The sequence below is a fragment of the Onychostruthus taczanowskii genome, unplaced genomic scaffold (assembly GCF_017590055.1).
Source record: "Onychostruthus taczanowskii isolate IOZ18803 unplaced genomic scaffold, ASM1759005v1 scaffold39, whole genome shotgun sequence".
Classification (NCBI taxonomy): domain Eukaryota; kingdom Metazoa; phylum Chordata; class Aves; order Passeriformes; family Passeridae; genus Onychostruthus; species Onychostruthus taczanowskii.
The window spans coordinates 3523777-3537319 of NW_024501348.1; the positions used below are offsets into that span (position 1 = coordinate 3523777).

At 42.8% G+C, this 13543-nt stretch overlaps 3 protein-coding genes across 15 annotated transcripts in view; 2 read left to right on the forward strand and 1 right to left on the reverse strand.

The window, feature by feature from the left end:
* MDN1 (midasin AAA ATPase 1) overlaps nucleotides 1–3308 on the forward strand; it is a 93466-nt gene extending 90158 nt beyond the window's left edge. The window contains exons 101-102 of the mRNA XM_041412325.1: nucleotides 765–907; nucleotides 2274–3308. Of these exons, the coding sequence (XP_041268259.1) occupies nucleotides 765–907; nucleotides 2274–2462 (332 nt within the window). The 3' untranslated portion in view covers nucleotides 2463–3308. The remainder of the gene's footprint in view (nucleotides 1–764; nucleotides 908–2273) is intronic.
* Nucleotides 3309–3342: 34 nt separating this feature from the next.
* On the forward strand, nucleotides 3343–5054 carry LYRM2 (LYR motif containing 2). Of its 2 annotated transcripts, none has more exons than XM_041412363.1 (3): nucleotides 3343–3433; nucleotides 3576–3716; nucleotides 4646–5054. In XM_041412363.1, exons 1-3 carry the CDS (start codon nucleotides 3389–3391, stop codon nucleotides 4724–4726), a joined length of 267 nt encoding a protein of 88 aa, XP_041268297.1. In that variant the 5' UTR covers nucleotides 3343–3388; the 3' UTR covers nucleotides 4727–5054. The 2 variants fall into 2 exon arrangements, with proteins under 2 accessions (XP_041268297.1, XP_041268296.1); XM_041412362.1 differs by having other exon boundaries at nucleotides 3374–3433; nucleotides 3555–3716.
* A 1352-nt stretch (nucleotides 5055–6406) lies between these two features.
* The window catches only part of ANKRD6 (ankyrin repeat domain 6), an 86821-nt gene continuing 79684 nt past the window's right edge, over nucleotides 6407–13543 (reverse strand). For 9 of the 12 annotated variants that reach the window (XM_041412354.1, XM_041412353.1, XM_041412356.1 and 6 more), the window contains 4 exons: nucleotides 12969–13121; nucleotides 12306–12419; nucleotides 10223–10565; nucleotides 6407–9167 (listed from right to left, as the gene is read on the reverse strand). In XM_041412354.1, coding sequence (XP_041268288.1) covers nucleotides 8608–9167; nucleotides 10223–10565; nucleotides 12306–12419; nucleotides 12969–13121 — 1170 coding nt within the window. In that variant the 3' untranslated portion in view covers nucleotides 6407–8607. The remainder of the gene's footprint in view (nucleotides 9168–10222; nucleotides 10566–12305; nucleotides 12420–12968; nucleotides 13122–13543) is intronic. The other 3 variants (XM_041412361.1, XM_041412360.1, XM_041412359.1) reach the window with 1 other exon arrangement.

Sequence of the window (13543 nt, forward strand, 5' to 3'; positions counted from 1 at the left end):
CTTTAGGTCACGAACTGCTTGAATTTCCAAGAACAGCTGAAGACTGCTTGCCTCGTGTCTGCGCCGTAGTTAGTCTAAAAGATTGCTCTGTGGTAGTTACAAGCTTGTCATTGTGGCAGCTGTATTTTGATAACTTCTTGTTGTTGAAGTACTCCAAGAACTGGACAGTCTGGGATTTATAATCCACAACTGCTTTGCCACAGGGTGGCCAGGGTGTCACAATATTCTGAGGGGGAGCAGCATCCAGTTCTGTTAAACTAGGTGTGGATGCAGCAGCAATCAGCTCTTTAGGATTAGGGAGCTGGCAAGAGAAAAGGCTGTAGGATCCGTCACCTCCTTCTGTAAAAGGACAAAGCCCTGTCACATCTGGGGCCTGTCTGCAGAAGTGCGTTCTGCATCCCCCTGTAACAATTAGGGCTTGCATTCCTGAGTGTAATTACTGTGATTTTACGTGTAATTAAATACATAACTTAGAATGTACTTCTAGAGGGATGTATCTGAATCTAGGGGCAACTTGGGTCAAGTAACATGTCTCCAGAAATGGTTGGTGCTGAGGAATCCAGCATGGGTGCTATGTCTGGTTCAGGAGGTTTACTTCAGACTCATTGGACTGACGTGACAGAATTGTATTAGATTAAGAGTTAACTTCTTTAGGAATACTCCTTTTTCCATTACACCCACAGGCAAACAGAAAATAGGGGTTTTTTGCCCTTTAAACGTTTTACTCTGAACTTACTGGAATTTTAAATGTTCTTTGTGCTCAGAAACAGCGCAGCTGCTTTTGATTGTATCTGACGGAAGAGGCCTTTTCTTGGAAGGCAAGGAACGGGTGACAGCAGCAGTTCAAGCAGCTCGGAGTGCCAATATCTTTGTCATTTTCGTAGTGTTGGACAACCCTAATTCCCGGGTAAGTGAACAAGGGAGAAGTATTCAACTGCAGTGAATGAGAAACCGATACAAATCTTTTTCTTGTCTTTTATAGTGCCATACAGCTGCCTTATCTTTTGTAGAGGTCGGAGATACTGAAACCAAGTGCAGTTTTCCACGTCTGTCAGATCTACCATTTCTTCCTGCTGTGCTTTTTATCTTTTGTATTTAAAAAAAAAATATCTCAGCTTCCATGCCACAGAAAGGCTAAGAGCTCCCGTCTTCAAACAGAATGCTTGTAGCTCTTGGCCACCAGGGAAGCAGCTGGCAGGTTGACAGATTTGGAGTTTGAGAGATGCTTTGTTCCATCTCAGCTCTGATTCAGCTTGATAATTTCTGACAGCAGTCCCCAATTGACATGACAGCTGGAGCCAGTATGAGATTAAACATCAGACAGAAGGGAGTATGTGAGAGTTATTTAGTGCCTCGGTCGGGAGAGCCGAGTCCTGCATCTGGAAATGGGGGAAGAAAACTTTAGATATCCTTGGATGGGAAGCTGAAATACCTGGGAGTGTTTTAGGAAGGCTCTGTAGTGCAGTAAGCAAGCACACAAGCCTGACAGAGAATGATGTGGTAAAGACTAATTTTGTGGTTCGTGTTTTCTTCCTGTATCTTTATTTTTGCATACAAAACTCATCTGCTGTATTTAGTGTGGAAACACTAACAGTTCTCCTGCTGACAAACAGCTGAAAGGTTCTGATGAAACCTGGCTGCAGTATCAAGGGAAAATTCTGGGTGTCTTTCACAAGCATTTTTTTCTGGGGAAAAAATATGTTTTCCATAACCTTTATTAATTTCTGAGCTGAGCAACTAAGCAACACTGAGCAACTAAGAAGTTATTTTACAAGAAGCACAGCTGGAGTTTAATTTGATTTTTGTCTTTGTAGTATTTGTTGAAATACTAAGAAGTTGCTAAAGAATCTTCTGTTAGAGCACTGCACAAATACGAGTTGAACTCAGCACTAAAGAGCTTACAGACTCTCTCGGGAAGACATCAGATTAATAAAGCTAAAGTGCCAACAGTAAACTCAACTCATAAAATGCTAAGAAAAGCCAGAATTTAGTTACAGAATTTGGTATTGCAGAAGCTTAAGCTTAGTCCCCTCCAGCCTATAATTCATGGATTAGTACACTTTTATCTAAAAGGGCAAAAGAATTTAACTGATTTATGTTCAGCTTCTGATCTGATTTACCATTGAACACTTAGAGCTTTTAATCTTAAAAGTATTTTATTAACTTTTAATCTAAGGGGGAGAATTATAAGTACTTAGAAAATAGGGTAAATTCTATCAGTGATCATGGAATATGTGCATCATTTAGTAGTAACATCAGTACTTTTTTTACAGGATTCTATTTTGGACATTAAAGTACCTATATTCAAAGCACCTGGAGAATTGCCTGAAATCAGGTCTTACATGGAAGAATTCCCATTCCCGTTCTACATGATCCTTAGAGATGTGAACGCGCTCCCAGAAACTCTGAGCGATGCCCTCAGACAATGGTTTGAGCTGGTGACTGCCTCCGACACTCTTTAGACTTTGTAGACAAGGTCAGGACCCGATTGCTGCTGCTGAACTGCTGAAATACAAGAAGCTGCATTTCATGGGAGGGGTCATGAAGCTCTTCCTAACTGGGATTAATTATCCTGCGGGAGCTGCCCTGGGGCAGAGACTGTAAGAACAGAATGGTTTGGGGGCATCCTCCCACCTGTGTCACAGGACAATTATGCAATGGTGAGACTGCGTCCTGCTATTCCCACAAGAAACGTAAAACTTGTCTTAAATTCTCTAGTAATAATTTATTACCTTTAAAAAAAATTGTAATATTAACAGAGGTAATACTATTCCTGCTGCTCCCTCCCTGCCATAAGTAAAACCGGTCTTGTTCCTGGGAAGGCTTTTCTGCATTAGAAGTTGAGGTGTCTCACAAATAAAGCCTTTTTCAGCATCACCCGTGTGGAGGTGCCTCTGGGAAGGAAGGAGTGGGGAGCAGGGGGAGCCAGATGGTTTTAATCAACCAAAAAAAAAAAGTACTTGAATACTTGAAACTATTCTGCGGTTTTAACACGTCCTTTTTAATTATTGCCGATTTTTGCCTGACGATAGCAGCAGGGAGTGTTCTGAATCACGCCATATTCTGACCCCTGCATTACCACTTTACACTGTGAAGTTTGCCCCTGTCCGAGGCAGGCGTTGGGGATGTTTCATAAATCCGGCGTCTTGGAGCACGGACGTGATTTTTCATTGAGAAGGCTATGCATCTTGTATCGTCTGTACTAATAAAGAGAGGTACCACTCTTTGTAATTACGACGTCTGCGCCTTGAATTGATCAGAGCTGAAGCAGGCCGAGCGGCCGTGCCGCGGCCCTGAAGCCGCCATGGCGCCGGACATGGCGGCCTTGGCCCCGCCCGCGCGGGGCGGGCCCGGCGGCCCCGTGGCGGGGCAGGGGCGGAGCCGCGTCATGGCGGCCGGGAGGCTCCCGCCGGGCGCGCTCACCCTCAAGCAGGTACGGGGCACGGGGGCTCGGGCGAGCTGCGTCCTGTACAGACGGTGGGGTTTGTTTTAATGCCTCTCGAAGCAAAGGGCCGAGGGCGCAGCTCGCAGCACCGTCCTGGGGCGGGGGGCAGACTTCCCTCTCTCCTTGCCAGTTCCTGAGGCGGCAGCAGGTCCTTCAGTTGTACCGCAAGATCCTGCGGGCTATCCGGGAGGTCCCTGCTGAGCAGGATCGCCGCTACTTAAAGGACTGGGCCAGGGAGGAATTCAAGAGAAACAAGGATGCTACAGAAGAGGTGAGGATTGCGAACCCGCAACTCTGATCGCCTCGGCCATGGTCACTGCACTGGCCTGTCCTGTGTCTTGGGGCTTCGTTTTGTAGGTGTCGCTTCCAGACTGGTGAAAGTCCCCTGTTACTATTTCCTCATTTATGCAAAGAAATAATCCTGCATGTCTAAATATTGTCCCCCCTCTTAGCAGTAATAATTTTCTCAAATTTCCAGAGAATAATCTGAAATTAAAAACTTGAACAACAAATACTCTACTTACTCAAACCACAGATCAAGAAAACTGTATATATATGGTAACTGACATAAACTTAGTAATGGTTAAGCTTTTTATAGCTTTTTTTTTTTTTTTAACTTTAGTTTCACCTATATTCAAGCAGAATACAATCAACTGGGATGGTTAAGGGTGTGAAGCAAGTGTGAAATGCAGAAACCTTCACATTTCTTGTACATCTGCTGTCTTCTGCTTCCTAGTTCATTCCCTGGTCTAGCCAGCGCGCCAGGAACTGGTGTCTGAGTTGTGCAGACAAAGCCTTAGAGCCCTTAGATAATGCTGAGAGAAACCTGCACTGATGTGTAAAACCCATCTCCATAATGCTTGTGTGCTAGTCTCACTACCGGCTTGCAAAGGCAGCACACACGCTGGCACAAAGAAAACATTATTAGGGGTTTGAATCCTCTTAAAAACCGAGTTTTAAAGCAAAGCCATAACCAAGTACATTGTTAAGGAACTGGAGAAAATCAATCAATTTATTTACCTGTTTTTTAAGTGTCTCAGAGACAGCAGTGTTATGTCACATAAAGAAGTAAATGACAGTAGTGCCAGTAAGAACTGTATGTTATTGAAGATATTTTAATGCATTAAAAGTCTGCATGCTTGTGTAAAACCCGTGCTGTGTACGGATGTACAGTTCACTAGATTCCATTCTGTTTTACAGGATGCAATCAGGATGATGATTACTCAAGGCAACATGCAACTTCAGGAACTTCAGAGAACACTTAAGCTGGCAAAATCCTGATCTTCATTTTGCTGACAGTTTAATTTTTATCTGTTGCAAACAGGCAGAGTGTTTTTTCTACAATGTGGTTACATTGGCAGCCTTTGCTGGCAACCTGGTAACGTTTGGAAGAGGAATCTATCACAGTGGGGGTTTTGTTTTTTCCCCTTCCCCATCCATTTCTCAGTTTTGCTACCCTAAGAAGTGGAAATCACTTGGACACAAAGGACATTAAAGAACTGCATGGATGATGTAACATGTGCTGCAGGAAAAGCAGCAAGCTGCAAAAATTACAGTTAAATACATGTGTTAATGCCAGTGCAATGGAAAATAAATATATGCCAGATTATTTTGTCTGCTTTTTACTGTGGTAGCTGTAATTGGTAATATTCACAGTGACAACTGCTCACATACTGTACCAAGGATTTTCACCAAAATTTGTGATTAAAAAAAGAATTTGGGATAAATTGGCCCAGAACAAACAAACATTAAAAGAATGTTTTGTGTGTAGATGTTGGTTTTCAGTAGTAGCTGAATAAAACTTAAAAGGAGAGGTCTTTATTCCTGAAAATGGGAGATTTTAGCCCCAGAGATGTTTATTACGGGGTGCCTTCAAACTAGTATTTAAGAGTCAATATATAAAGAAAAACTACACGTAGAAAATGCTAACTGCAAAAGTTGTGGTTTGTTTATTCAAATGTTATACTACTTCTAATTGTTAGCTTGCAGCTGGTCTCACTTTCCTTGAGCTGTGGTGTATCCTTTTTTTTCTGTATAATTTAAAAATGCCTGCATGAGCTGGGGATTTTCTCCACATAACTAGAGGGGCAGAAGTAGATCAATGTCTGACTGTTCTAATTTGTGATTCCAAGACAAGCAGGATCTCTTCCCTCTTCCATTCTGCTGTTGTAATTCCCTTGCGGGGAGCGCCCCTGTTTCAAGGTGGGTTTCTGCAGAGTTGCTAAGCTGCACAAACTGGCAGCAAATCTGGTAAACAGGTATCACCACTGGCACCAGGGAAGGGACAGGACAGAATTCCAGGCTACAGGAGGAATGACCCCAGTTGAGAGCAGGAGCTGTGGTTCAGATCTGTATAAAGCCTCTGAGCTTCAATCAGACAGAGAAAAATACGTATCTAAAAATGCTTCATTAAAAATTTAGATTTTATTAACATTTTCTGGTAGAACAGACTGCCAGAACATTTTTGTGTTGGGGATTTACTTTTCATGTCAAGAGAAAGTGCTGCTTACAATGGTATTTTGACTGAACAGCCATAACCAGTGTTGGCTGTTACCACAGCAGGCTTCCATTCCCCTTCAGCCAGTGCTTGGATTTCTGTTCCTTAATCAGCAGGCTTTACCCTGTTGCCTCACCATGCCTTTCCTTTCGGAGCCTGGAGCCTGCATTACCCCTTTGACTCCCAGTTTGTACATTTCCAGGTTGTGGGCATGTAATCCAGAGCTAGGACTGACAGCCAGGGCCCTGGACAGATGCTGACCTCTTGAATGCTCCTGCCCTTCATCTCCACTGCTCTGTGGGCTTGCCAAGTATAAAATTGCCATCCTGGACTGGACTGCCTTGGACTTAAAGAGTCCAAGTACAGCCTGTGAGGGTAAGTAAATTTACCTGAAGAGAGAGGTAGGTAGATCACACCTGTTCTATAAAGTCCTTCACAGTTTTGAAGAAGGGAGGGGTATGGAAAGGAATTAGCAGAAAATGCTTCTCTTACTGTACACTCATTGGCTTTAGAGAATCTCTAAAATCAGTAACCTGCAGCCTGGTTACTGCCTTAGATGACTTGGTAATTACTTGGATTTACTTGAATTGCTTGGTCTTATGAGTGTGGTCTCTATGGGAAATAGAGCTAAAGCCACAGCCTCTCCCTTGAGCCTGGGCAAGCTCAGGAGCGCGTGTGTGATCTGTGCACAGCTCAGCCCTGTGCCTGTAACTTCTGAAAGGGGCACCTGCCCCAGCCAACAGGCAGCACTCAGTCCCTGCAGCCTCCCTCTGCACAGATGGCAGACTCCACTTTTGTGTTTCATAACCACAAACAAAAAGCTTACAAGTTGAAGTCCAATCTTCTGCTCCCCCTTCAGAGTCAAGTGAGGAGGGGGCTGTGTCAGTTTTCTGTGGCTAGAAAATGTTACACCACACACTTCTGAGCAACACTTACTTTTAATTGCTGGGCAAAACATTAACTTCATCCAGGTGATACAAAACTTCAATAGCATGCTTCTGCATTCCTACTGTAGCTTAAACAAAACTGTAAACATACCAAAGTGTCTATATTAGACTACAGAAGTCAGAGCAAGAAAACTAGTATTTCCATAGCCACAGATACACTTCTCTTCTTGTGATAGTGCGTTAAGAGGAACTTTAAAAATATTGTTATATAATATGACTTTTTTTGCTTTATACATCTGCTAAGAAGACAAAAGCTTAATAACTAATTAGTGAATGGCATTCTTCAACACTGTAAAGTACTTTGTATTGATTTTAGAGCTCCTTAGTACAGAAAAAAAGTATTTTTCTCCTTGGCATAACAGTACCATCTTGTGTTGAAATTGATTTTGAGCAGTTGTTCTGTCATGATCTGGTAAGTAAGTAAACTTCTATTTCTAGCAAAATCTGATGGAGCCTTCTCAGATGTGTAAGGAGGAAACCCTAAAGGGATGCAGATGCAATAGTTACAGTGCATTGAGATTACTTGGAGTCTGTCAACGTGGACAGCATTGGTCAATGAAAGTTCTGATTTTATAACAAAACACAATGACAAAACTTCTAAAATGTTGAGTGCTGGTTTGTGGGACCATTTGTCCTAAAACCTGTAGACTCATCAGGGTCTCCTTTTTAGAGACAGAAGGGAAAAAACAGGAGGAATCATTCAGAGGAAAAAAGGTAGACAGTCTGGGCAAGGTGCCTGGAAAAAAATTCTGACTGCAGAAAAATAAAATTTGAATACAGGAAGCCAAGTTTTCACTTTGATAAAGGATAAAGGAGTTTTTTAAGTTTCTTCAATAGTAGGCAATTTAGCCATTTACTGCTTGACGGAAAAAAGATTTATATAAACATTCAACCTAAAAAACAGACCATGGTTACAGTAAAATACTTGTCATCTATGCCCTAAACAAAAGTTCTCAGTCAAATTACTGGAGTAGAGCCCCAACAATAGTGTAATCACAAGGAGCTCTGCAAGCAGGACACCATTTAAAAAAAAAGACAAATTAGATTTAGCACTTGTTTTAATAATGGAAAACCAAGAGAAAAGCAAAGTGGTAGCTGAAGCTTCTGTACCTAATGGGATGATTCGCCTTAACATCTCCCTCCACAGTTGCCTGCCCTCTCCCAGCTGGAAGCCTGCATCTGTCAGCTCCCTGGGCTTGTACCTGGAGTGGGTTCTGTAGCTTCTCTCCACTGACTAGAGAGAGGCCCTGGGAGTATCTAAATTAGGATCAATAGCCCTTCATCACAGTAATTCTGTCAAAAACCTTCAAACACCCTGGATTTATTTCAATACTGGTAACACAACAGGTTTACATGTAGGCATACAGTAGAACCCTCTAGTCTGTGTCCTGTGTGGAAGTAAGGGAATTCCCTTTTCAGAAAGCAGTTTTGGTTGCTAATGCAGTTTGGTTTCAAGCAGCATCTGGAAATGAGAGTGCAATATTGACAGACTCTTGGAAATAACAAAGAAAGGATCTAATCTGCAGCATCTCTTTGTTATCAATATAGTTTGCATATGAACTCTCCTCAGTTATGGAGTTTCCAAAGTTATTTCTACTCCTGAAATAGAGTGTTGTGTTTGGATGAAACAGGCACTACAAATATCTATCAATATTCCAAATTCCCATACAGCAGGCTCCCAAATGAGTCCTGTTGTTTGATTACCTGCCTGGCAGGTGCTAGCTCTCTTTCTGCACCTTAGTCCTTAATTTGCTCAGCTCCTCCTCTAAGCATTTGATGTGCTCCTTGAGCGCAGCTTTGTCCTGCTGCGCCCTCTGGTTCGCTTGGCACCGGGCTTCTTCTATCTTCCGCTCGTACCACTTCTCCATCTGCGTGGAAACGGCCTCGAAGAAGTACTGGGTTATCTCCAGGGCCTGGGAGGTGTCTCTGAGCGGAGGGGCAGGCGGGGCCGAGGGCTGCTGCTCCTGGCCCTGCTGTGCCCCGGCGTGGTGCAGAGCTTTGTGCCTCGACTGCCCACTTTTGCTGGACTTTTTCGTCTGAGTTCCTTTGTCAATGAAGTAGCCGCTCTGTGCTTCAGTCTTTGCAGGTTCAGTCACTGGCTGCAAAGCAGCTTGAACTTTAACGTGTCTTAGTTTGGAGCCTGAAAGCTCGGAGGAGGGCAGCTCCTGCTGGAACCTGTGGAATGTGCTGGCACTCACAGCTTTGTCCTTTGGCCTGACATCTTGAGCAGGGGCAGAAGAAGAAACTGGTCCACCAGCCACTACCTGTTGCTCTGTACCTATAGAACAAATTATAAACAATATATTAAGAAAAGCTTTGGCCATTTATTTTAGCACTCAGAAGACCTCATTGTCTGATGAATGATGGGGTTTTGTGTGTACCTTGTACAGGCTTATAGTAGCTTATCACATCTTCACAGTCACGTGATGTAATAGAAAGTCATTAAAGGAGAAAAGCTGGCCCAGGCAGAGAGGTGCTGCATTGCAGCTGTGGGGCTAGAGATGTACAGCAGGCAAAGGACATAGATATTAGCCAAAAATTCTTCACTGTGAGTCACTGGCACAGGTTACCCAGAGAAGCAGTGGTTGCCCCATCCTCAGAAGTGTGCAAGGCCAGGCTGGATGTGGCTCTGAGCAACCTGGTACAGTGGAAAGTGTCTCTACCCATGGCAGGGGGGTTGGAACAAGATGATCTTTAGGGTCCCTTCCAATCTAAACCATTCTGTGACTTCATCAGAAGGACATGTAACAACTGTCAGTCTAGATTTCCAAAGTAGGTTATGTCTGCTGATATTTATGAACTCCCTGCTTCTACAAAACTTGAAGTCCCAGTAATTTTGGAAAGGTCACACATTTCTCTGGTTTTGAACTACCGAATAGCTCACATTCAAGCACCACAAGATCTCTTATATGCCTTTCTATTTGATGGGGCACCATGCCTGTTGATGCTCAGTGTTGATGGGACATATAGAATTGTATGTTACAATTGTATTTTACAGAAGCCAGGGCTCAGATAGCATTCTACTTGGCTGTGGACACCTGGCCGTTCTGCATATTTCTTTTTTTTTCTTCAAAAGCTTCCAGGGCCAAGAGTTATTCAAAGCACCAAAGGACTTTTGCTTCAAAGACATAACAGAAGCATCAGGAACAGCCAGTGGAATTCCACCCAGCCACCTCTTAAAATATTCCCAGTGGCTGCCTCGAAGTGTATTCAAATCCCAAGACATCAGGCATATGGAGGGGGGAAGCACACCACCAGAATTATGTAGTATTAATAACACAAGTGCCCCTCAGTTAATGAACTCACCCTTGAAGGGATATGACAGCTAAGTACCTGACATGGTTGTACCCAATGCTCCATCTTGTTTAATGCAAAAGTGTTGCCCAAAGCTTTGTTCTGGCATCTGGACTCTGCTCCTTCCCCCATCTTCCAAGAGGCTATTTGGAAGTGTGATATAGGAATGCTGGTGGGAGCCCTCTGACTGCAGCACAGGCTGGTTGACTTTACAGTCCTTGGCACTGTTGGGGTTGTTGTCAGTATCCAGGGTCTCAGTGAGAGACTCACAAGTGGACAAAGTTGATTTTGGTCTTGATGACCTGGAATCTCCAGAAAGCTTGAGCTCCAGATTCTGAATCTTCAACAAGCACCAGGTCTTCAGCTCATCAACCAAGGAAATCTATCAGAAAGAGACTGTAAATTACATAATCCTATGATGAGATCCTATGGTTCCTGGGCTGCTGAGGACAGGTGGCAGAGACAAAGAGAAGCAAGCTGGGTGTCTGTAGGCTTAGACTCCCTGTTCAGATGTGCATGCTGCCACTGGGAATATTTAAAGGACTGCAGATCAAAAAAGGTTGAGAACTATGCATTAGCTTATGAAAGGCAGTCTCTTTAGTCCAAGCTACCACCTCTTAGATATGAATATGCTACTTCCAATTCAACTCTGAGTACTCTTATCAGGGATGACTTGTTTAATCATACAGTCAATGGTACTTTCTAAGTGCAAGGAACACCACATGGTCATTTTTTAAGAATGAAATTCAAATTAGACACTTCTAGGGGACAGCTATAAACAATTACCAACCTCTGCTTCTCTGTTCATTCAGTCATAAAGGTGAGCCCACAACTAAATGATAAATCAGTAACAACTTTCAGATTACACAGATGCTTAGTAAGTGTCAGCTGCAGATGCATTAAATAATTTAAAATAGGAGTAGCTCTTTTCACCTTGTTGTTCATATGACATCACGAATTTAGGTCAGGCCCTCCTAGGCACAAGGATGCTTAGTTAGTAAAGCCCAATTCTGTTTTTTTCAGATGTTTCAATTAGACCCAACTGAGCAGAAACAGCTGACATCACTTAATTCAGTTCAGGGATGTATCATTCCAGCATCTTGTGTCTTAAATGGAGATTACAAGGAGATGGAGTACAAGCCTACATGTTCAGAAGCCGATACAATACTTACGTCTCTTATAAAATAAAAATTAAAGCTGCCTTAGTTTGGCAAGTACTTTTCTTTGGAGAAGAGTGTTTGGTGAATGTTAGACCCAAGTATCTTGATCAGTGTCCTATCCAAAGATTATCACAGCTGTCAGTCTTTTTACGTGGATTTGGAATGGCCTTACAAACACTCATGATATTTTCCAAGCACAAAGTGTATTTCTCAATTCTTGGAAGAATACCAATAACGAGAAAACAAACTGTATTTTAAATTCACCTGTGTGAGTGGAGAAACACAAATTTCTCAGCAGGTTTTACATGGTGAGTTTTTGCAGAAGCTGAAAGGGCAAGAGCTGGATCTCTACAGGAACAGTTGTTTTTGTACAGCTGGTTGAACAAGCATACAAAAAAGAACCTTCCTATTGGCAGTAATACACAGCTTGGAGATGCTGCCATGTTGCTAACATCAGAGGAAAGAACTTCAGCCTTTTAATACATGATTTGGGGAAACAGGTCAGATAGATAAGAAGGGAGGGATTCCCAAGGCCCACAACCAAAGGAACAACAGAGATCTTACTTAGCCTTTTTTACTATTTGGATATGTTCCTGCATATGTCCTCTAATAAGCAAAAGCTGAAAGCACAACTGTGAAAAAATTAGTGCTGGGAATTTTTGCAAATCACTATGTTAGAAAAATGGTATTTTGTTGTACATCCCACACTAGAAATGCACCCAATTAAATTACAGTAGTGGGACTGGATTTCCTCATTTCTATTGCAAAAACATCATAAATTTGGTTTAGTGACTAAGATGGTGGGTAGGAATAATTTGGTCTTTGAAGCTCTTTTACCTGTTTTAATAGATGTGACACATCTCTGATATTTTCTGCCTGCTGGAATGAAACTCCTGAGCTGACCTACCAGGGGAGGGAGCTGACCTGCCTACCCAAGAGGGAGTAGCTGTCTCAAGCCCTACCTGCCGCTTCTCCCCCTCGCTCTTTTCCAGCTCCGTGTGCTGCTGCAGGCGGTGAAGGCACTCTGTCCTCTCTGCCGACAGCCGCTCGGCCATCAGCTTGTCCAAAACTCGGAGCTGTAGGGAAAACACTGCTCAGCTGAGATCATCGTGTTAGAAACCAAACTCCCATCTGTGAACCCTATAAATCAAACTACAGTCTGTCTTTCAGTCTTCATTTCTAGAAATGCTGCCAACTACAATTAGATGTAGCTTGCAAAGAGGCTCAATCACAAAATTACCAATGAATAACTATTAAATTAAAAAGCAATTTAGAGGATCTTGAATCTCAATGCATACTAATTCAGCAAGAGGGATTTTTACAATTATGAAATGACCAGTCATGGACCAGGCTTCTTTCCCTCTTAATGGCTCAAGCCTTTAAGATTCATTGTCCAAAGAAGCATCAGAAGCCCCTTAACACATTAAATGTGTTTTTTCTCAAGACCCTAGTTTGCAACATCAGTTCCCAGTGGAATGTCACAGTTCCCTGGACTTAAGTATTAGAGTTCAGGTTTGCTTTTACAACACAAGAAGCAAAAAATTAATCATTACTATGAAAATATTTAAGTTTAAGATATGTTTCTAAATCATATAGAAAAGCAGAACTTCAGGTCACGTTCTTACCTGATGCTGAGTTTTGCTTTCCATCTGGCCCAGCTTAATATTCATTTTATCTTGTACTGTCCCAAGCTCAGCTTTTATCTCTTCCACTGTTGCCTCCAGCTGATTCTCCAGTTTATTTATCAGGGGCTCACAACGACATCCATTTATGGGTGCCTGAAAGGAGTGACGGTGATACATTGACTTGCTACACCCCACCACCCTCTTAGCACACTTGGAACATTATCACAGCCTCCTTCAGTCTTGGGTTCTTCTATCCCATGTGCTATATCTCACCCTCCTGACAGTATCTTACAGCAGATCAGCAGATGGGCTGTTAGCTGAAAAAGCACAGCTACACAGGGATTGGTTTGATGTGTAGGGACACACCCTAACACAGCAGTGTTGACTTCACTGGGGCTACAAGCAACAGCGAGCTCAGACCCTGTGTGTTGGCTGAGGGAATACCACATCACAGGCCTACACCCCGTGTCTCAATGCTGTAATTCTCAGTTGTAAAAATCTAATTTGTGGATGGGTGTAGGTTGTGTGCATTTGTTTTTTACCCTAATGCCAATCATGTGCTCTGTCCTTCTTCA